The 22,880-nt window shown below is 45.2% G+C and overlaps 3 protein-coding genes across 3 annotated transcripts; 2 read left to right on the top strand and 1 right to left on the bottom strand.

The window, feature by feature from the left end:
• The first annotated feature begins 435 nt into the window (after positions 1 to 435).
• On the top strand, positions 436 to 6,723 carry ARL10 (ADP ribosylation factor like GTPase 10). The gene is made up of 4 exons (XM_056865973.1): positions 436 to 627; positions 5,314 to 5,482; positions 5,953 to 6,128; positions 6,493 to 6,723. The coding sequence occupies exons 1-4, from the start codon at positions 436 to 438 to the stop codon at positions 6,667 to 6,669; spliced, it is 714 nt and encodes a 237-aa protein (XP_056721951.1). The 3' UTR covers positions 6,670 to 6,723.
• A 2,596-nt stretch (positions 6,724 to 9,319) lies between these two features.
• On the bottom strand, positions 9,320 to 17,732 carry NOP16 (NOP16 nucleolar protein). Its single transcript, XM_056862642.1, has 5 exons — positions 17,612 to 17,732; positions 16,410 to 16,524; positions 14,433 to 14,502; positions 10,068 to 10,174; positions 9,320 to 9,463 (listed from the first exon to the last, which is right to left on the bottom strand). Exons 1-5 carry the CDS (start codon positions 17,716 to 17,718, stop codon positions 9,320 to 9,322), a joined length of 543 nt encoding a protein of 180 aa, XP_056718620.1. The 5' UTR covers positions 17,719 to 17,732.
• Positions 17,733 to 18,027: 295 nt separating this feature from the next.
• Positions 18,028 to 21,284, top strand: HIGD2A (HIG1 hypoxia inducible domain family member 2A). Its single transcript, XM_056865308.1, has 2 exons — positions 18,028 to 18,172; positions 21,090 to 21,284. The coding sequence occupies exons 1-2, from the start codon at positions 18,028 to 18,030 to the stop codon at positions 21,254 to 21,256; spliced, it is 312 nt and encodes a 103-aa protein (XP_056721286.1). The 3' UTR covers positions 21,257 to 21,284.
• Positions 21,285 to 22,880: the final 1,596 nt, after the last annotated feature.

Raw genomic sequence — 22,880 nt, 5'->3', positions numbered from 1 at the left:
CATACCCTACCAGAAAATATTTTTGTTAGTCTTTAAGGTGCTACTGGACTCTTGCCCTTTTTGACTATTCTTGGAATGTTTAAGGATCCCATCCTCTCGCTAGACCTGATAATATTTTGACGGCCGGGGGAGAGGGGTGGGACGAAGGGGTTTTTATGTGGCTTTGTTTGTGGCCCTGGGAGAAGTCAACCTGGTCTGGCCGGAGCGAGCGTGTCTCCTTTAAGATCACGAGTGACGTCAGCCCGGCTCTGTCCCTCCAGTTTCCCGCTGCTGCCCGAGGCGGGGGAATTCTCCGGCTCTTCAGGTTTACCGGCCGGCGGCCGGGGTGGACCGTCGCGCTTGTTCCTGGGCGGGCCGGCGAGCAGGAGCCTGCAAGGCGGCAAAACCTGCCCGGCGCGTGCGGGTCGGGGTGCTCCTGCCGTGCCCGCTTCTAGCATGGCTCCCACCAGCGCCCTCAGGCACCTCCGCCTGGCCCTGGGAGCAGCGGTGGCCGCCTTGGGGTCGCTCCTTTTCATCGCCTGGAAAGTTTACTTCCGAGACGTCAACGACAGCAGCGTCGGCTGGCGGGGGCGCTGGGAGCGGCAGCTGGCGCTGGAGCTCGGGCGCAGCGCCCCTCCTGGGGACCAGGTAATGGGGGGACGGGAGCGCCCTCTACCGGCAGACCTGCTCGACGCCTACAGTGGCCAATCCGGCCTTTTAAAGGGCTCGGCGCTGGGTTGGTTGGGTGCGGCTGCGACTAGCCCAGGGCATTCTGCACACGCTCAGAGGTGCGCTTCGTTTTTTTAAACAAACAAAAACAAATCACAAATGTCAAGGTTCAGCTGGAAACAAGTCGGTAAACGGTACTTTCGGGTAAATTCTATTTGAGGCCAGACTTAGCGTTGGTACCTTTGTGTCAGTGCTGGGATAGGACAAGAATATACCTGCCCTTTGTTGGGCTGTGGGCCTCAGATCCAGGCCCATTAGTATTCCCATACAAAGTGCACTGTATGGTTTGTGTTTTCTTTCCTTGTAATATTCTGCAGAATGAGGGTGGCTAGGGGAGGGGCTGTGGCTCAGTAGTAGAGCATCTGCTTGGCATGCAGAAGGTCTCAGGCTCAATCACCGGCATCTCCAGTTAAAGGGACTAGGCAAGGAGGTGATGGGAAAGACCTCTGCCTGAGACCCTGGAGAGCCGCTGCTGGTCTGAGTAGACAATACTGACTTTGATGGACCAAGGGTCTGATTCAGTATAAGGCCGCTTCATGTGTTCATGAGTACTCCTTCACGTGCACTCTATATGGGCTGTGCCTTCTTCAAGACAGTTGTTCCTGAAAGGGGGGAGATACTAATTCTCTGATGGATGGCAGGGTTACAAACTCCGTTTTATGCCTGTGCTTCCAACCTTAGAGCCAATTGATGTGATCATCCAAATCAAGCCTTTGGGGGCAGTTCCACGTCCAGCATACATGAGGACAGCCAGTGTGATGTAGTAGTTAGAACGTCAGACGAGGATCTGGGAGAGCCATATTTGAATACCTACTCTGCCAAGGAAGCTTGCTGGGTGAATTTGGGCCTGCCACACACTCTTTCTGCCTAATCTACCTGTTGTGGAGATAAAATGGTGAACGAGAATGGAGAGGAGAATGATATGAGCCACCTTGGTTCCCCACTGGGGAGAAAGGTAGGGCATAAATGAAGTAAATAAATAGACAACTAGTGCCTACGAAAAGGGAGGGGCTACCCTGCCATGCCAACCTCAGCGTACCTTCTGGTGGCTCCATCCCCATGAAGCTCTGTTTACTGGCTCTGCCTCAGCTCCATTCATGAAAGTCATGATAACAAAATGGAAACTCTGTGTTCAGCTCACGATGAGTAGCCGTGCTAGTCTGTCCCTAGCAGTAGAAAAGAGCAAGAGTCCAGTGGCGCCTTGAAGACTAACAAAATTTCTGTCAGGGTGTGAGCTTTCGTGAGCCATACCTCATTTCTTAAGAAAGCTCATACCCTGCCAGTAATTTTGTTAGTCTTTAAGGTGCTACTGGACTCTTGCTCTTGTCTGCGTTCAGAGGCAGTGCATCACTGCATACCAGATGCTATTGCTGTGCAACAGGAAAACAGTGTTGGTCTCATGCCCTGCTCGTAAACTTCTTGAAAGCTTTAAGCAGCATAAAGGGAGCACTGAGGAAGATGGAAACAAGTGACGTGACCAAGGCCTCAAAACAAGCAAAAGGCAAAGCGTCAGACCCCAACTTCTTTCGTTTACCTCCCAAAGGCTCATTTCTAGTCTACTTTCTAAACAGAAAAAAATCTATTTTTCTCCTCCCTCAGAGCTTTCCTTCAACAAAGCCCAATCCTTTGTTCCCGGTTCCAGCTTAAAAGGAAAACGAAAGTGCAAAATGGGCAAACGCTGTGAAGTACTGCCTAGCTTAGGAGAAAGTTAGGTCTTTTCTCCCTTAACCCTACTTCCTGATGTGCTAGTTTATTTTACAAACATTCATCTTCCTCCCCACCTGCAGTGGTACCACCCAGGAACTGTTAACTAATTAATTCTTCTGGCTTTACAAATGGGCCCTTGAAGTTGGATCAAAGAAGAGAACTATGCTGAGCCGTCATTCAGTCTGATGTATATACTGTGTTGCCAGCTTTGTTTCCATTTTACACAGCTACAGGAAGACAATTAAGAAGCTGACTAGGCTTTTAAATTTCCCCACAACTGGAAATATGGCTACAGCTCCTCTCGTTGTAGCTAGTTGCTTATGACAAGAGTGTTCCAAACTGGGAGGAATTTTAGAGCTCAGCATAAGCGGAGGAATGGGCTCACACTGGCAAACAAAACAGCTTGAGCTTCAAGTTGAATGGCTTTTATTATAATTACTACCAGACAATTGCAGTTACCTTCTGTTTCTGAGTCATCCTTTCCTCATCGCAACAGTAACATCCTGCCTGTCTATTAGGACTGACCAAAATATCAACAAAAAAATAGTGAGCACAAGATTTGAAGTTCCTCCAAACTCTTTGTCACGCTAGATGTTAAACACAAAAACAAAGCAGGGGGAATAGAGCTAAACATGTTTAAGGCATTATGGAGAAGCCGCAAGTCTGTTTGCTAGTTCTTAAATTTCCTTAAAATGGAGACTAGGATGTTGCAAATTTAACTGGATTACATGGTGAGAGGTACAACTTGGATTTCAAATTGCACCAGAGACTGCTGGGATTAAAAAACAAAACACCGGAGTCCTCTGAAAATATAAATTCCAGCAGTTCAGTGGAGCCCTCCCAGTCCAATCTGGAACATGCAACTCCCTTGCAAGGCAAAATTTCTTTATTGTTTACTTTATAGTCCATCTATCTTGCTGAGACTCAAGGCACATTACAGAATATAAAACAGTACAATCAAACAGCATAAAACAACCAATGAACAATGAAATAGAACTAGGATTACAGAATTAGAGAACAATGCAAACAGCAAACTTTAGGTAAAGTATATTATGAACAATACTGAAAGTGGATTACCAAATATAAAATAAATAATGCAGTAAAAACAGGTGATTCCTGTAATTAATCATTACAGGGGACCGCAATGATTAAGTAGCAAGGGGGAAAGAGAGAGCCCTTACAATAACAAAGTTGGAATAGCGTGCCTAGTGGGTGGATGCAACCATTTATGTATGTAACCCTTCGAAGCAAAGATAATCTCTTTCCTGGAAGGTTAAATGTGATGTTTCCCAAAATATATAAAATTGCAGATAGCTGCATTGGTACACAGAGGGGAAAATTTGAAAGAGGATACTGCATACCGTAACAGTTCACTACCAACAATTTTTTTGCTAATCTCTTGGGGCCACATGTTACTTTTTTCCAGCTACATTCCTGTATAAGGTCACAGAAATGTGAGAACTCCATGTTTCCCAGGTGTGAAGGGAGCATGGGGGGGGGGGGATTAGACCTTCGCTCAACCCTTTTTTCCAGACATGAAATAGCCCCAGAGAACAACTATCTGCTTCCTTGGAGAAACTGATATGTAACCATATCAGTATATCTGCAGCTTGCAGCTAGGCAAATAATGGCTCCCCAGGGTTATTTCAGGTTGGGGAAATGGCATAGGAGGGAAGGTCCAAGTCCCTTCTCCCCACATTCAGTCCAAAGGTCCTGCATGCCTGGGAAGAATGGACCTCCAAGAACACATCTGTGACCTGATCCAGGAATGTACCTGGGAAAAATACATAATGTATAAGGCTTAGCCGGTATGTTTTTCCTATCTCATAGATATCCAAAAACAGTTTTGATTCATTTTGTTCACTGTGGCATGATACATTGAGGCTGCCTGTGCATCCCATGCTCAGTTTCCCCAAAAATCGCTTGGCCTTTTGCCAGTACCAATTGTGCTACATCCCTCAATGGATGCATGCAAGCATGCTGACCAGAGCTGTTCAGGGTGGTGCATGTGGCATTCCAGTTTGTTTTTAGAGAAAGCAACCCTGTAAGGTAAAATGGAAAGACAATGATTTATCCAAGGCTACTAGGACAAAGGCCCCAACTGCCAAACTGATAGTCCAGTCTTGCATTTGTGAAATATTCTTTTGGAACTGAAGCCTCTGTATCCAGAGTCAAGGGAGTTTCCCTTTAAGAGCTTCCCCATCCTGATTTTTCCAGTGAACTAGGGTTACAATGGGAGCTCATGACTGCTCCTGAATAATGTATTTTGAAAACCTCAAGAGTTTTAATAGAGAAGATTTTCAACTGCTCTTCCGGGTAAATAGGTCAGGCAGTGACGGTGATGAACCTTTCAAGGTGCCTCTTGATTTTCTTGGGCATGTTTTTTCTTTTTTCTTTTTAAAAGGAGCTTGTAGTATATTGCAGTGTTTTTTGACTCATCTTGCTTTTACTGCACTGTCTTCTACCTATGCAAATCACTTTCTTTACTGTTTACAGAATGCCATGTTTTGGATAGTTTTCTATCTGCAGTTTTCTAATTCTGTAATCCTAGACTTATTGCATTGTTTGATGGATACCTTACGCTGTCTGATTAATTTTTTCATGTTTTGAATGCACCTTGAGTAAGGCAGGCTATAAGTGAAGTGTTTGAATAGAAGTTTCCTAGTACTGAAGTAATGTAGAATTTTTCATGGTGTGTAATAGGGGGGGGAAGCATTTACCTCACATTAAGATGCTTCTTACCAGTAACAGGTAAGAAAAATGCAATGCTCATAATTCCCTCCCAACAATATAGTGAAATATGAATGTGAGGTCAAATCTCCCCATCTCAGCTGATAACCACTAATGAGATGCCACGCCATTGCTCAGACTAACCCTAATCGCTTCCTCTCTTTGCAGGCACACTCCTGTGAATATCAGGTTTTGGTTCTAGGCTTGGATGGTGCTGGAAAGAGCAGCATTCTCCACTATGTCTCCAGTACAGAAGCCAAAAGGCGCATATCCCCCACTCAGGGCTTCAATTCTGTGCAACTTCAGGATAGTGGGCTCCAGGTGGACCTTCTGGAAGGTAAGACCTACCATAAACTCTTGGGGAACAGCACATAATCTAAAATGATTACACACACCCTCTCTGTGTGTGTTTGGGTGGGCGGGTGTTGGCTTGTGCAGCTGTGTAGCTGGAAACTCTTCAGATGCCACAACTGATTTAAGACAATGTTTTTAAAGACTCACACTTTAACGCATATATAATAGCTCAAGTCTTCATGCCATAAAGCAGCCACAGGTTTGGTTTGTTCTGCTGTGCAGACTATAACAGCTACCTCACTAGAATGTGCGAGCGTTTAAGAGAATTATTCCCACATTAATTCTGCTCCCCTCCTCAGCTGACCAAAACATGCTCCCATAACATGACATATTATTAAATGTAGTTGGGGCTACATCCACAAGCAACAGCTATGAACTGGGTTTACTGTCTATTCCTCCTCTCAGAAAAGCAATACTTGTGTGAGTTGACTTCAAATTTTGTTTGTTCCCCAGTTGGTGGCAGCCAGAACTTACGTTCCTACTGGAATCAGTACCTGAGCAAAGCCCACATTTTGGTGTTTGTTGTGGATGCTGCAGATGTTCCACGCCTTCCTACTGCCCGGCAGGAGCTGCACAGTCTGCTAGCTGAGGATACTCAGTTGCCTCTAATTGTGTTGGCCAACAAACAGGTATGTTTCTTTGCAACTATCACCTCTGAACATCTAGAAATCTGGCTCATCTAGTCTGGACTCCTTTAGTCTCCTGTATGGAGATTGTGTGTACTAATGGGACTAGTAATATCCAAGGTTTAGCTTTTATGGGTCATTTTACTGGTGTTAGCGGTTGATGTAATTGTTTCCCATACTTTGTTTTCATGCCAATCCCTGTCAATGGCAATTTATGGTTCACTTAAAGGAAAAAGCCTTGGTGGTCAGTATTCTGTTTGTTGGCCACTGTGTGAAACAGAATGCTGGACTAGGTGGCTCACTGGATTGATTCAGTAGTCCTCTTCTTATGCTGTTATTATTCAGATACAATCTCTACCCATTCTAGGACAAAAAAGAGGCACTGAGTGTAGCTGAATTACACAAGGAGTTGGCCTTGCATCCCTTGAATAACGAGAGGGAATTCTTTCTCCTACCTACAAGTGCTACTTATGCAGGCCTGGACACGGCAAACAGCGTCCTCCACCTGAAGAATCTGCTGATCAAACTTCTTGCACAGATTTGAAAATTCTTGGACATTGCCAAGATATTCAAGCCAGGTGGACATCCAGGACTTTACTTCTTGCAGCAGCTACTTGAAATATTTCATATGTACAGCTAAGGAGCAGACAGGTTGTATGTTTTCCAGTTAACCTCTTCTAGACATTTCCTAAAGTTTTGTTTTCCATAAGTGAGCCCCACTGCCAATCTCTCCACGGACACAAGGTAGGAAATAAAAACAGAAACAAAGGGACATGAGGACAACACCAGTCCTGAAGACACTTGGTGGCAGTGGCCCATGTTGAGTCCATTCCTTTAAAAAAATCCAAATATCACACTCCCACTGTATCTTACAGTCCCTGCTACCACATCTCAAGGTAAAAGCAGTGTGTGTGCCTTGTCATAGGGCAGCTTCCCTTTCTTTGCCTATCAAAGGGCTAGAACACACCAACTTTTGTATCTTCTTTCAAAGTTGGGGATTGATCTTGCCCCAACAAGACTGCTCAAACTAGCCAGGGGGAAATGTCTGAGAATGGGGGTTTCATCGGCATCCCACAAGAACATGTACAATGGTCTGGGCTGGTGAACTGACAGAGCAAAAACCAGCATTCTCCTTAAGACCTTGATTGCATTCATGGGGGCTCTCAGACCACCTAAGCATGGGGTATCACAGCTGCTATCTCTCATTGGGACATAAGGCATCCTTAATTGACTGGTATTTCCTGCCAGGCTAAGCTTGTTAGAGTAACTGGGTCTGTGACCAAATTGACCCGAGGCCTTTTTATAGCCGGTGTTAATCCTGGCACCAGCTTCAAGTCAGTTCCCCCAAATGGTTACCATCTACACTTCAGTGCATGCTTGCTTGCCTGTTGCTTTTGAAGTTTGAATCAACTGTAGCTGGGCTTGCATTTGCTAGGGTGAACCTGTATGGGCTTGCATTTGCTAGGGTGAACCTGTATGAAGGGCTGCTCTAGGAGTAATGGGAAAATACTGACTTGGCTAGTATATGATGCAGGGAGAGAGTGAACTGATACAGCCTTTGTGCCAATCTAGCTGAACACTCTGATCTCAGTTACCCAACTCAGGAATAAAATTGTTCCTGTAGCATCCATATATGCTTTGATCTGAAAACAGAGAAACATTGCACAGTCTGACTGTGCTACCAGGCAGCTACCCCATTTGGGTTGAAGGCATGAACCTGCACGGTTTCCTAAACCTCCACTAGAGAAGAAGTTGGTCCTGGTTCAACATCCCATTTTGTCCCCTGGAGAAAGGAATACTTCTAAACCTTCAGCCAGCCATATATATAGGGATCTTGTCCTTATATGAAACTAACTTTACTGTTACCTTTAAGCAGTACTTCTAGTGCTTTCCTGTTTTGTTTTTTGTCCCCTTCTGTCAGGACAGGAGAATCACAGCAGTCAGGACTCCTGTTGCAACCTCCCCCCCCAAAACCTCTCAGCAACTCTCTCCCCTACCCCAGTCTCCATTGTAACTTAATCCCAGTCTACAGGAAGTGTATTTGTGCTGGTGAATCACAGCCCTACAAAACTCTAGGTTCCTCTAGATTACATGAAAAGGATAAATGCAGATAAACTTGTTTACATTAACTTCTACTCCTACACCAATAAACCTTGAAATGTTACCTCACTCTTAAAAGATGTGGTTCTGTGTTTTCACACTGGCAGAAGGAAGCACATGGAAGTAGCATCATATGGTATTGTTGTTATGGAAGGCCAGAACTCAGGGGATTTTTTTATGGTTACCATCACCACAGTACCTGCAATAGGCTCTAAACAGGAGTGAAAAACCTCTGTAGAGGGGGGAAAATGGCACATGAGCTTTGGGCCGGACAGCAACTGTACTCCCTGTATGCTTCAGAGGGGAGTACAGAAACATTATCAAAGGCACACTTCCCTTTGTACCAAGGCACACTTCCCTTTGTACCAATATATAGGCAACATACAGCCACAGAGCTGTTCCGAGAAGCCACTACAATACTTTTGACACATCCATAGCCAATGGAAATAGAAATATGCCAGGAATACTTTCACCAAGAAGTACGGCCTCTTCTTAGAAAGCCCTGAATGGCTGGACCTGAGGAGGTAACTCAGCTCCCCAATGCCTGCCCGGTGAGTTGCCACTCAGTCTGTAGTGAGTACTGCTGAGGACAAGAACCTTTCCTCAACCCGTCTTTCTGGCCCCCTCAGATTGTTTTGCCCTCTTCCAGATAAGCCAGCCCAAACACTACTAAACACATTAGATCTCCTTTTGGCCTGTCTACTTAGCTCTCTGCTTACATCCAAGAAAACTGCCCTGCAGCTCTCAAGCTGCTTCCTCTTGCCTGCACAAAGTCGTCCCTATCGCCAGATTTGGGCCCTTTGGAAATACACACGTGCAAGCCCACTGCTTGCTCATTCAGCAGAAATAGAAAATGTATCTGGGGTTTGGTACCGACTCGCAGCTTTGGAAGTAGTTTATTTTGCCAAAGGTAGATGCTGCTCCTTTTCCTCAGAATAGTTAAAAACTGTAAAATCAATACTCCCTTCACAGCGCCAGTCCTGAAAGGACTCCCACGTCCTCTCACCAAATGTTGGGATTTCACTGAACACAAGCTGCACTTTCTGAGCACCAGAAAGAATTGCAGGTACTTCTTCCCATTTGCTGTGGTAAAGTCATTGTTGGTCCATCTTTTCCTGCTGCAGGGAGGCAGAAAAAGCTTGGTACTCCTCTGGGTAGAAGCGTTTATATACACTGATCTTCCCCTTTATTTGCTTTGGTGTGTCCTGGTAATAGTTCTTCTCGTCACGAGCCATAGCCTGAAAGTTGAAGGGAAGAGTTAATAGCTGAAGGAGTCAACCAGCAGCTTCAAAAAGGCCTCCCACACCCAGAAAGTAAGCACTGTGCTGTGCATGCAGATGCAAGCGTAGTCTGTTCACAACACGAACAGGAAGTGGCAACCAGAGAAAAATACTCAGAAAAAGCAGAGGCACTCAAAAGGCATATGCAATCCATTGGAGGGCAGCACAGAGAAACAATTGATTTCATCTGATAGGAAAGCAGTCATGGGTGAAAAGAGGAAGCAAGTGGGACGGAAGTAATGCTAACAGCTGCAGGCATTCAAAACAGGGCTCTTAAAGTCTTCCAAACCAGTGTGGTGTAGTGGTTACGTGTTGGACTAATATCTAGAAGACCCACGTTTGAATCCCCACTCATGCCATGGAAGCTTGCTGGGTTACCTCGGGCCAGTCAAACTCTCCCAGCCTAACCTACCTCACATGGTTGTTGTTAGGATAAAATGGAGAAGAGGATGTTGTTGTGAGGATAAAATAGAGAAGAATGATGCAAGTCACTTTGGGTCCCCACTGAGGAGAAAGGCAGGGTATAACTGAATAAAATAAATTCAATAACACAAGCATATACCTTGTAGTTCTGACCATGACTCCGGATCATGTGCTGAACATAGTCAATGAGATCTCTGGAGAGGGTCTCTGACTTCTTCTCTGGGAGGCTGGCCTGATATTCCAACTCTGGGTGGGGGCAGGAGAAAATACAATGAGGCAGTGGAAAAATTCTGCATACTGCAAAGCTAGATTTGACTAGTGCACTGGTCTTCAACTGATGGGTTGTGACCCACAAGATTTTCACATCCTGTCCTGCTAAGATGCACTGGTGGCTCTCCACTAATTTTTGTTTAGGGGTTTTAAGGAGAACAATCAACGTAGGTAAAGGCAAAATACACACCAGGAATATGACCAGGTACAAAGCAGACTGGAGAACCTTTACTTTTCCTCAGTGCCTAGAGATGGGAATTTCAACAGGGACACCCCTCCACAACAGTACTGCACCTGCCAGAATCCCCCCTTTTGTATCTGATAACCCCCCACCAAAGGAGAGACACAGAGTAAAACCATTAAAGGTGAATCCCATCTTGAAACTCTGGGTTAAGGGCGATTCCTAGCTCTGAAAATGTTGAAGACTGGTAAACTAGCGGGATCATAGCCATTCACACTTTCTCTGACAACTGCAATGCTCACAGCTTTTATGAAAGCAGCAAGTCTGATGTGTTCTTGGAAAATCTCAACCTAATCCTAATAGCCAGAATTAATGAGACTGACTTTATACCTGGGACATCAAGGATCACTGATAGCAGTGTGTGTGTGATTTGTGTGTACGGGAAAGAAATCCGGCATTTTAGCTTCTATTTTCATATGCATAACAATCATGCATATGAAAATAGCTGCAGGCACAGAATGAAATATGCTGCCTGTATGAGTTACACGAATAGGGATGAATAGGGAATAGGTAAGTTAAATATGTGTTACATGAATAGTTTGGGGTGCTCTTGGACTCAGATCTTCTATTGGATAGGCAGGTGGCAGATGTGGCCAGGAGTGCCTTTTACAAGCTTCGACTGGTTAGCCAGCTGCAGCCTTTCCTGGGCAGAAAAGATCTAGCAACTGTGGTGCATGCCCTGGTTACATCCACATTAGATTATTGCAAAGCACTGTAAATGCGACTGCACTTGAGAAGTGTTTGGAAACTTCAACTGATACACAATGCTGCAGCCAGGATGTTGACTGTAGTGAGTTGTAGGGACTGTAACACACCAGTCTTGGCTCATCTACACTGGTTCCCAATTTGTTTCCAGGTGCAATTCAAGCTGATGGCCTTGACCTTCAAAGCCCTATACGGCTTGGGACCAACATACCTAAAGGACCACTTAATCCCTTATGAACCCTCCCAACCTCATGTGACTCTCACTGAAAAGGTCCCCTCTCGTGAACCCCTTAAACGAGCTTCTTGACCAATGTCAGGAGAGCCTGTTTTTATGTTTTGCTAGTATTTAAACTGTTTTTAAATTGTTTTAATGATGTTAGTTGGAGGGGTGATTTTAAGGGTTTTAAAATGTGATCTTATCATGTATGTTTAAATAGTAAGGCTCCAATCCTGGGGGGGGGGAGCTCCACTTTACCATGGCGCAAAGTGGTACAGACACCGGTGTGGCGGCAAACACGGCAGCGCCGGGGAGCCACAGAGCTGCCCTAGCTTCCACCGCCATCACTGCCACGCCAGCAGGGAAATCCCAAAAGGTAAAGCCCATGCTGGTATGGGGGGGCATAGCTGACATTTAGTCCACTTCCAGACCCTTTGTCCTGGGAATGTTCCCTCATGCAGTGGGTTAGCCTCGCTAAACCCTATGGGGTGGGTGGGTTTCGCCTATATTTAATTTTCATTTATTTTTTAATTCCTTTTGCAGCTGGGAAGCCTCACAGGAAACCATGCCACTCCTGGCCACCTCTTATCCAAACCCCCTTAGGAATGGGCTGTAAGCCGTCTTGATGGCCCTTGTAAGGTCAGAAAGGCAGGACACAAATTTTGTAAATAAATATGTTTTTAAAAGTACATTCTTTGTCCTCAATCTACTGTCAACAATAATACATATATCAATATATAAAATCCATATTTATCTCTATCCTATTGACGTAAATCTCCAAGGCTGAGCATCAGTTACAAGCCATCATATACATATAAAAACTAGAAGTATATTTAGGCTTTGTATCAGATCACTGGTCCATCAAAGTCAGTCAGTATTGTCTATTTGGACAGGCATCGGTTCTCCAAGGCCTCAGGTAGATTTCTTTCACATCACCTACTCCCTGATCCTTTAACTGAAGATGCTGAGGGGTTTAACCTGGGACCTTCTGCATGCCAAACAGAGGCTCTACTATTGAGCCACAGCCCCTCCATGATAACGATGAACAATCATGAACATTGGCATGCATACACATGCTCTTCTATGGCTCAAACCCCCTACACCAGTGGTCGGAAAAGCACGGCTCCCGAGCCGCGTGCGGCTCTTTGGCCCCTTGAGTGTGGCTCTGCCACAAATGACCAAGATGCCCGTCACACTTATTGTTTTCTAAGCATCCATCGGACGATCCTGGCGAGGAGGAATATCCGTCCGAAGCCTGCGGCGGAAGAGCCTTTCTGGCGAGCGGGGCCGGAGCAGCAACAGCTAGTTGTGGGGAGGGGCATGGAAATCCCCCAGGATCCCCTTAGCCGAGGCTGCTCCAGAAGGCTGAGGGAGCCTCCGTCACCTGGACTGGGGCGCTCAGGAACACGGGCAGAGGGAAGCCCCAGCAGCCCCGCCAGTCTGTAAGCACCGGGGATCCAAGCCCCGGGGCCGGTTATGGAGGCGGAGGGGCCCGTGCTGGGCGGCCCGTGGCACCCGCCGGGGAGGGAGGGCTCTGGGGCCGAGCCGGAGTAGAGCAAGGCTGTCTGCCAGGCTTTCCCCGTGGGATTAAAAACCGGGCTGTGAAGCCAGCCAGGCAGATCGTCCCTCCTCACTGGCCTCTCTCGGAGCGCACCATGCGGGATCTGGTGGTTGAAGTCGGGGTTCAAGTCCTCCTCTTCTTCGTGTGAGTATCGGGAGGGGGGGGCAAGTTACTCCGGGGGCGATGCCCATTCCCCCCATCTGAACTCTCCAAACTCTGCATGGGGGCTTATGGTTGAGTTTTGAGAATCGGGATGGGGAAAATGTGCATTTAGAGAGCGGCAGATCCAAGGCAAAAACTTCCCGTGCGTTTTCACCCTCCTCTCGTGGGCAGAGACCAGGCGTCCCCTGGCGCCCTGTTTCCAACATAGTGCACAATGCTGGGGTGTTATGCTTGTGGCCCAGGGCCCAGGAAGAGTTGCTGTTGCAAGGGGTGGGGGACTTTTGGGACCCCTGGCGCGGCAGCTTGGGGGATCGACTTCCCTGTAAGGAAACAGGCACGTAGCGCCGTGGTGAACTTCCCAGAAAGAAACCCAGAAGCGTTCCTAGATGTCGTGCCTCTGGGGAGTCTTTCTCCTTCACCTTCCAAAGCATTAGGGCTGCTGGTGGTGGCTGGGTCCGGAAAGGCGCTCTGCACATGCTTGGGAAGCCCCCAGGTTAATGATACCTTCTCCTGTTTTTCCAGCCAGCAGCGAAAACACGGGCTTATACTGAGGCTGCCTGAGGAGAGTTTTCCGGGCTGAAACGTGAATTGGGATCTCTTTGGACCAATCATTTTTGTCTCAACGCTAGATGAGGCAATTTTGCCCACTTGGAAAGGGGGGGAATCCTACAGTCGCTAGGATTTAAACATGGCAGCAACGCAGAGCGAGCAGGAGAATGCGGCGTTGTGAGGGGGCAGGTACCTGGCTCTCAAAAGAAATCGCAATCATTGTACTGTTGATATTTGGCTCTTTTGACTAATGAGTTTGCCGACCACTGCCCTACACTATCTTCAAGCACCATTACTGTGAATATAAAGAACAATGCAAACTTAACAGAGCACACATGCTTACCTGAAATACAGAAAAGAGAATGTGTTTCTCTCTCTTTGCTTGTTGCTACAAAAGTGGCACATGCTGTGAAAACTGTGTTCCTATAACTTTTTACACTCTACAGGAAACTACACAATAGATTTTAAGCCAAAACAACCAGCTAGGATACCTCAGGACCATCACCATTTACCAAATGTTTGTTGTATATATCAAAAGAAACATGGACATTGCAAGTGTTTGATGGAAAATGTAATGCTGATAAACTTAAGAAAGTTGCACTATATTTGATGTCTCATAGTGCAAACCTTTACTTACAGTGTTGCAAAGTTTCAGAACCACAGTATCCTCTAGGCTTGTCCCATTCAAATGAACACGGTAAACATTGCAACTGAATTGTTTTGTTTTAATTTTTTTGATCTGCCTTGAGTCTCAATAAGAAAGGTGGGCTATAAATGAAGTAAATAAATAAATACCAACCGCTTAGTACATATGGCTTCCTCACAACTGTTGTCTTTTTTCCTGGTCCATCAAGATCCATTTTCATCACCTGAATTTGAAAGACAAGTTGGTTCATGTTATACACAAGGGACCTCTATACATTGCTTTGGATGCTCTCTACTTGAAGTAGCACCTGTAGGTAATATTATTCATCTTGCTTGAAGGATTTAGCAAGATTAATCCACTTTTTATACTGACATTGCTCATCTTGCAGTAGAATGCACTCAATCCAATCTGGTTGTAATAAAAGATCACTAGTGAGATCATACATGTAACAAAAACAGAATAACTTCTCATGGATTAACTATAACATGGGAATCATAATTTTAAAATACCATCACAGACCCTCATGGTAGTCAACTAAAGAACAACAAAATAGTGTTTTGTTTTGACTGGATCAACTACCCAGCTAAAATGCCATGGGAAAAACAACCAACTCTACTCTACAGCCCCAAAATGTTCCTTATTAGTGTGAAGGAGGGAAAAAATTCACATTTACACTTAAAATTTTTGTACTTTCACAAACAAGCAGGCCTAATAAGATGTCTCCTGTTGTGGATAAGCCTATTAATATCTGGATTAGATAACCGTAATGTGACCTTGGGAAGTGTCTGGACACTATAACCAGGTCATGATGCTGCAGCAAGAATGTTGATTGGCGCAAACTGTAGGGACCATATCACTCCAGTCCTGTTCTACCTACACTGGCTTCCAATTTGCTTCAAGGTGCTGTTATTGACTTTACAAGCCTTATATGGTTTGGGACTAGCATACTTAAAGTCACCCCTACTCCCATACGAATCTACCTGACCACTACAATGACCTTTAGGGCCCTTGCTTCAGGTGGCTAGACAACGGAGGCTAGATGCGTGGGAACCCATGAAAGGACCTTTTCAATTGTGGCACCAAAACTATGGAAGTCCTTCCCCAAGGAGAGTCATCCATCCTCCTCTTATTATCTTACATCAGCGGATAAAAACTTTTGTTTCATTTGAATAACTGAATCATAGAGTTGGAAAGACCCATACAGGCCATCTAGTCCAACCACCCACTCAATGCAGAATCAGCCTAGAGCAGAGGTGTCAAACTCATTTGCTACAAAGGCAGGATATGACAAAAATGTTACTTAGTTGGGCCGGGCCATGCCTCGCCAGCCCGGATTGGTACTGGGGGAGGTGGCTGTCTTGGCTGGTGAACCCACAGCAAGCTCGCCAGCCCAGACCGAGACAGGGGTTGTTTGCCTCAGCGGGCTTGCCAGCTCAGATTGGGACTAGGGTGTGTGCGGCTGCCTCAGCTGGCTCACAGGCCAGATAAGAGCTCTTGAGGGGCCAGATCCGGCCCAAGGGCCATACTTTTGACACCTCTGGCCTAGAGCATCCCTGACAAGTGTCTGTCCAGCTGCTGCTTAAATGAGGGGAATGAGGGGAAGCCACCTCCCTAGGCAGCTGATTCCACTGTTGAACAACTCTTACTGTAAAAAAATTTCCCCTAATATCCAGCTGGTACCTTTAAACCCATTATTGAGAGTCCTGTCCTCTGCCACCAACAGGAACAGCTCCCTGCCCTCCTCTGACATCCCCTCAAACACTTAAAGAGAGCAATCATGTCCCCCTCAACCTCCTCTTCTCCAGACTAAACATTCCCCAGTCCCTCAGCCTTTTCTCATAGGGCTTGGTCTCCAGGCCCCTGCTCATCCACGTCACTCTCCTCTGCACCCACTCCATTCTGTACACTTCCTTTTTGAAGTGAGGCCTCCAGAACTGCACACAATACTCCAGGTACGGCCTGACCAATGCAGTGTATAGTGGGACTATGACATCTTGTTGGGACTGCATCCATTCTTCACAAGCAGGTTGACAACCTGAAGCAGTAAGCATCATGTAAACTTTCAGTCAAATTATTCCATCTAATTGACCAAAACATCACAGACTTATTTGGGGTATACTCAACACTCACCGGTTGCATTAACTTCGGAATGGGAACAGCCTTGTTTGGATCAGCAGCCAGGCCCATTTCAGCCAGGTTCTGTGATACAGATTTTGTGCGATCCCAGGCATGTCGGATTTGGGAACTAAAAAAGAAAAAGCCACATATAAACACTATCAATTCTTAAAAAGGCTTTCTCTCCTTTCTCATAAGAATTGTCAAACATCTGGGAAATATTAACCACTCCACTCATTTGTTTAGAGAACTCCAAAGGGCACTTGTTAGCCTTTAAATAATGTCAGAACCTTTGAGAGCCTGCAGCATTTTATGACATGGAAAATTGCTAAATGTTGTTTTGTGGGAACACTTTACTTATAGAATGATCAATAAAATACTGGAAGGTAACAACAGAGTGCTTCATTTTCTCTAATGATAATTCAGTGCGAAATCCAATTTCACAAATAAGAACTGAAATTGCAGAACGGATTCTGCAGTAATTCCAATAATCTTACAGAAACGCATAATGAGGGTTATGGGTATCAAAAACAAAAAAGCCATCCACCAGCACCAAACAGTGGTCTAGAGCACCCCCGTCCAACCCAGCATACAGCATAACATTGTGCAAAAACATACTAAAATGTGTTACTATTTTCAGGCCTAAACACAGTGCCTGGATCAAACTAAGACAAAGGTAAGAACCAGAGTGGCTTCTCGCACTACCTCAATATAGTCCAGATCTTTTTTGTGCTGATGAAAAAAAAACAACCTCGCGAGTGCGCGTTAAGTGACGTCAAGTCATTTCGGACTCATGGCGACCCTATGAATCAATGTCCTCTAAGACGTCTTATCGTTAACAGCCTTGCTCGAGAAAAAAACAACCTCAGCATGGTTCAAATATCTTTCGTGTTGGTGCAGGGGTTCCCAAAGTGGGCAGTGCCACCCCCTGGGGGGGCGGTGGGATTACCTAGGGGGGGCACTAAGATGCAAGGGGGCAGAAGGGGCGCTAGAAGTGCGCCCCTTCAACTGTGCTGTTGGATAAGTTAGGGGTCGCTGGGGTTGAGTTTGTGGGACCAAGGGGCGGCGGCCCGAATAGTTTGGGAACCACTGTGCTAGTGTATGGGGAGAGCCTCCTATCTAACTCACCCCACCCCACCCCCGAGAAGACTGCACAACAAAACTCGACTCTTTCCCTCCCTTTGTATGAAACCCCAACTGTCTCTTTGCCTTCTTACCATTTTATACGGGGTGCCTGCTGCTTGCGAAAAGCCCTGTTCAGCTTCTTGCGGTCCACATTGTAGTTGTACTTTGCCCGCCGGCTCTTTTTCTTGGCTTTCGGCATCGCCACAGCGAGCCCAGGCAGACAGGGCACGCGGTTCCGAAAAGTAGAACCCTTCGCCGGCGGGACAAGACCGATGACCGCGGTGGCCTGTGGGAAATGTAGTTCTGCTTTCCCGTGACTACAGTACAATTCCCAACACAAATCCCTTAGATGGACTACATCTCCCAGAGACGGACAGACTGTTTTAATTCTACGTGACCGCAGTCCATATCCGGGTTACGAATACCGTTGAGCGCAAGGTTAGCGGTTGGTTCGTACGGTGGCCGGGAAGCACGTTTTTCCGTGGTGGCCCCCGGTGAAGGGTCTCCAATGGCGCAGAGTGCTCCACCGCCTTTTGATCCCAGTCATCCCCCCGTCCTCGAAGGCTTTTCGCCCAGCGCCTTCCAGCACCGGGAGGAGGGGTTCAGAGGAAAATTTCTGCGCAAGACCCGCGAGAACCCGCTTGTGCCCATAGGTGAGTGGGGGGCTGAGGATGGGGGTGGAGGCCTGGCTCACGAAGGGATGAGCAGCGCGCGGGACCTTGGCGGAGGGAGGGGGACACAAGGCAGGAGAGGGCAAGAGCCGCCCCCCGCAGCCTGCTTTCTGCCCTTAAGGCTTCCCTTCCATAATTCAAAAGAGAACGCTTATCTTCCAGCATAGAAAAGGCACTGATGGACAAGGCTTTGCCTGTTCGATTTCTACCTGTCATGCAGTTGTCATAACATTACTGTCCCGCCCTTGTTCTACGGAATTCAGGGCAGTGTGCCTGGTCCTCACTTCCTGTATTTTTTCGTCACAAAAATCGTGTAAGGTAAGTTAGGGAGCATAGAGGAAGGGTAAGATAATCGTATTGCGGGTAGATTTGTTAACTGCCTCTAGGACTATTGGTGAAGAGGAAGGAATTTTATTTTTTTTAAAAAAACATCTATTTTTACTTTGCTTTTATCCCCAGAGGTGACCCTAGGAAGCTTGCAAAAATACAATAAACAGAAAAACAAACACTATAATACCCTACATCCCAGCTTAGTCTTGGATTTACTGTTTTAGCTTATTCGGGGCCACAGCTTGTGTCGCTGACCGATCTTAAATACCTGTAACAAGAAACAGAAGTTCAGACTAAATCTTACGCAGTTGGTAGAAATGTCCCCAAGATTCTCCTCCCTTGCTTAAAGAGTAAATTTTTAAATTTGACCAGTATTCCATAAACTCAAGAAAGCTACTGCTTAAGTGATTTCATGATGGGGTCATTTGTGAACAATGACAGGTCAAGGTGGCTTGTCCCCTGGTCACGCAACTTTCAGGGACAAAAACAATAACATAGCTTCCCTTTCTAGGTGCCTGTAATAACCATAAGTATCTTCAGAGAGGAAGGACTGGCTTGCAGTTGGTAAATGCTATTACTTTGCTTTGTTTGTGTTGAGAATTTCACTAGAGGAAATTGAAACAGTAGGCTGACCCTGATGTTCTAGAACCTACAGTATGTCTTGCCTTCTGGTCCAGCTTTGTTTCATGCTGCAACCAACCAATTGCCCTGAAGGGCCAACAAACAAGGCATAGAGGCCAAGGCTAATGATGTTGCCTTCCAGCAAGTAATATTCAGGAGTTTACTGTCTCCAGATGTGGAGGTTTGATTCAGTCATCATAGCTAGTAGCTGCTGATAGACCTATCCTCCATGAACCTGCTTAATCCTACATTGAACTTCATTTGCAACGTTGTTACCCAGCCAATTTATAGACATCCTCCTGGAGCTCTTCACAACCCAATTTTTAACCATCCTGAACTTAATGGCACTGTGGTCACTGTTCTCAACTGGTGCAATGACATCTGCATATTGTGCCAGTTCTCAAACTGCACTCAAAATCAAGTCCAGAGTAATTCCCCCTGTAATTGGCTGTGTGCCCAACTGTTCCCACACACAGCCATTTTTAATATCCAGAAACCTTATCTCTGGCAGGATTTAAGCACCTACCTACCCAGCCAATATGAGGGTAGTTGAAGTTGCCCATTATTGCCACATTTTCTGCTTTAGTTGCCTCCCTATTTTCTTCTCCATCTTGAGATCACCCTCACAGTTGTATCCAGCAGAAAATACACTATGTTTACTTTATATTTATGGCTGAGTATTTCCACCCATAGTGATTTTGTGAAGGAGTGTATTCCCCTTATGATTTCTAGCTCATCTGACAGAGCAACAGCACCCCAACACAGCCTTCCTTTCCACTGAATCCTACTTTCTCCCATTTCACCAGGTATCTGAAATACCCACTGTATCTCTGTTGCCATTTAGCACTAAGTACTCCAGAATAAGTCAAAGAGGATTGTTCAATGAATCATTTACACTTTTACAGAACCTTTTGTGTGTATGTAAAGTGCCATCAAGTCACAGCTGACTTATGGTGACCCTGTAGGGTTTTCAAGGCAAGAAACTAACAGGAGTTTGCCATTGCTTTCCTCTGCATAGCATCCCTGAACTTCCTTAAATTGCTTAACTTCTGAGATCTGATGAAATCAGGCTAGCTGGTCCAAGCACGTAAGGTCTTTGAACTTTACGTAACATTTATAGTTATAGTTATAGCTAGTTAATATTATTTAACAATAACAGCTGATTTGTTTCTGTTACTAGCATAACTATCAAAGCCGTAGTGTCTTCCATTGTTCTAATAAAGTTAATGCTTGAAGAACACTTGACCAATATTTGAATACTCAATTTACCAAATCCTGTCAACTGGTCAAATGGCCTACTCATAGGGAGGGATAATAAATATGATTGTAAAGGTATCCATAAGACTTAGAAATGGGCAGACTTGCTTACCTTTTCTCCCCTTTTTGCTGCCTCAACTAATGTACCTTTAAGAATGTTCTGACTCTCATAAATTTTGCAGTGTTCCCTTGCCTGGAAAGTAATAGGAAAAAGTTCATCTGCAACACATGTCATGCATGTACAATAGTCTGGATTTTTAGTCGATTGGATTGTGTTAGGGTAGACAGCTTTGGGAGAAAAACTCCAGGGCTTCCATGAAATGCTCAGCAGTGATGAAGCTTGATCCAAGGAGTGAGGGACACAGTTTTTCAGTTCTCATGTAAATTTGTATACTACCTGGAGGATAGAATTGTCAGTTCAGCCTACAATGTGGACGTACCCTTTGTAGGAAAACTGGATCCAAGGAGGGGGAACCATCATTATTTTAATCCTTTCAACTTGTAAAATCATTAGCAATCTTTATCTTGAAGCCAGGTTTTCATGCTGGCACATGAATCAACTATGTAGTCAAGGGGGAACTGAGGCTGAGAAGGAGTCCCTGAATCTAGGCCTTTCTGTTCACAAGACCAGTCAGGAAATTACATTTTTTTTCTTTTCTGTTCACTGACTCCCTTTTCTTGTCCTCTCTAGGCTGCCTTGGCACAGCAGGAGCTTTGACCTATGGACTCATCTGTTTCAAGAGGGGCAAGAATCGCCAGTCCCAAATAATGATGCGGGCACGTATTCTAGCCCAAGGCTTTACCATTGCCGCCTTAATAGTGGGGGTGGTTGTTACAGCAATGAAAGCAGAGAAGTGAACCTACTGCCGGTGTACAGTAATATGCATCTATGCAGCATAGAAATGGGTCTTACTACCCTGGAGAAAGGGCACTTGTGACAACTTGCAGAGTGATGTTACAGTGATACTTTTGGAATGACCATCAGGTACCAGTGTGTTCCAAGCATTTCTTCAATAACATTGAATACATGCAAATGATTCAATCTTGTCACTGGTGTGTGAATTTTTTTTCAGTCTATTGATACAGCCTTGTTCTAAGGTCATCTTTGCCAACAAGGCCAATATCTTAAGTCCCTGGTATTAGTAAAGTTCGTCAGAAGAAGTGTCTTTACTGCCTTGTGAGCCATAGAATGGTTCAACACACAGTAGAAATACTTAAATTTTACAGGGCCTTAGGGCAGGGAGTGACCAGTAACATAATTTGGATAGTAGTAGCTCCTCTGATTATGGTTGCTTTTTCTTAACCCATTTTTATGTCCAGTAGGGTAGTGATGAAAAGACAATGTGACCTATAAAACAATATTCCCGTTTCACCAAAGTGTAAGTTTGCTTACTGTTGTCTTTGCCAGCTGTCAGTCTGTACATGTGCTGCCCTGGCACATGCTGCTTTTTTATTGTTATTATTTTATGGGGAACTTGTGCCAGCTTCTAGCCAGCTGTTATCAATGTCAAGAGTATTCAGGCTGGTGACTTGTAAGGGAAAGGTAGAACAAAGAAGATAAAACATATGCCTTGAGAAAACTGTGACATGGGCTTGCATATGGGTTATACTCAGTAGCCTGTGATTGACAGATGGGGTGCTGCAATGAAACTGCAAAAAGAACATATCAAAATGGATGTGCGGCTTGGAGTACAGGGTGCATGTAAGTGAAGACACCTGAAATGGAGTGATGGAAAAAGTTTATTTTCAAAGTGCTGTTTCATATACAACCATTCTTTGTATTAAGTACAGTTATGGCTGTCCATAGGCAGAGTTGGAATTGCTCTTTAATGTCCCAAGTAGCAATTGCTGCTTTATGAAGCAAGCCATGTTGCTTCTGCACCAGCCTCTTGCCAATTTGTTCAATAAGGCTGTTCATATACCATTGTGTTATTGCAGGGTTGGGGGGGGGGTCTTTTTTGGTAAGAGGAACCTTGCTTACTATCTAATTGTAGGATTTTAGAGCAAATCTTTGCTATTTTCTGTGTCCAACAATAAAGTGTGAGATTGAGAAAATATGATGTGTGGGAGAAAAGGTTTGGTCTAGTCAGATCTACATAGCATTTTCCCCATCCTTTCTATTGACACATATGTTGCTAGTCGATAAGAAAAAGCAAATGCCACCAGTTCAGAATGGTACCTCGTACACTCAGGATATTGCATCACTCTCAAGACTGGAGACTAATACTTAATTAAAGGGAGGAAACCCTACTTAAACTCAGCAAGCTCATTTGTAACAGCTATGGAAAAATCGGGGAAGATAACAAGTTGAAGTGAATAAATGAAGACTGCGTTAAAAACCTTCAATGTTCCCTCTGTTAAAGCCCATTACTGTGCACTAGATTAGTTTAGCTTTCATTTTGCCAAGTTGTCACCCAATATAGTAGCAGTAGCATGATCGTTTGGCACATCTGAACCTGTCTTAAACAAGAGTTGGATTTAA

The sequence above is a fragment of the Euleptes europaea genome, chromosome 1 (assembly GCF_029931775.1).
Source record: "Euleptes europaea isolate rEulEur1 chromosome 1, rEulEur1.hap1, whole genome shotgun sequence".
Lineage (NCBI taxonomy): Eukaryota > Metazoa > Chordata > Lepidosauria > Squamata > Sphaerodactylidae > Euleptes > Euleptes europaea.
This window is presented reverse-complemented; position numbering and strand designations above follow the sequence as displayed.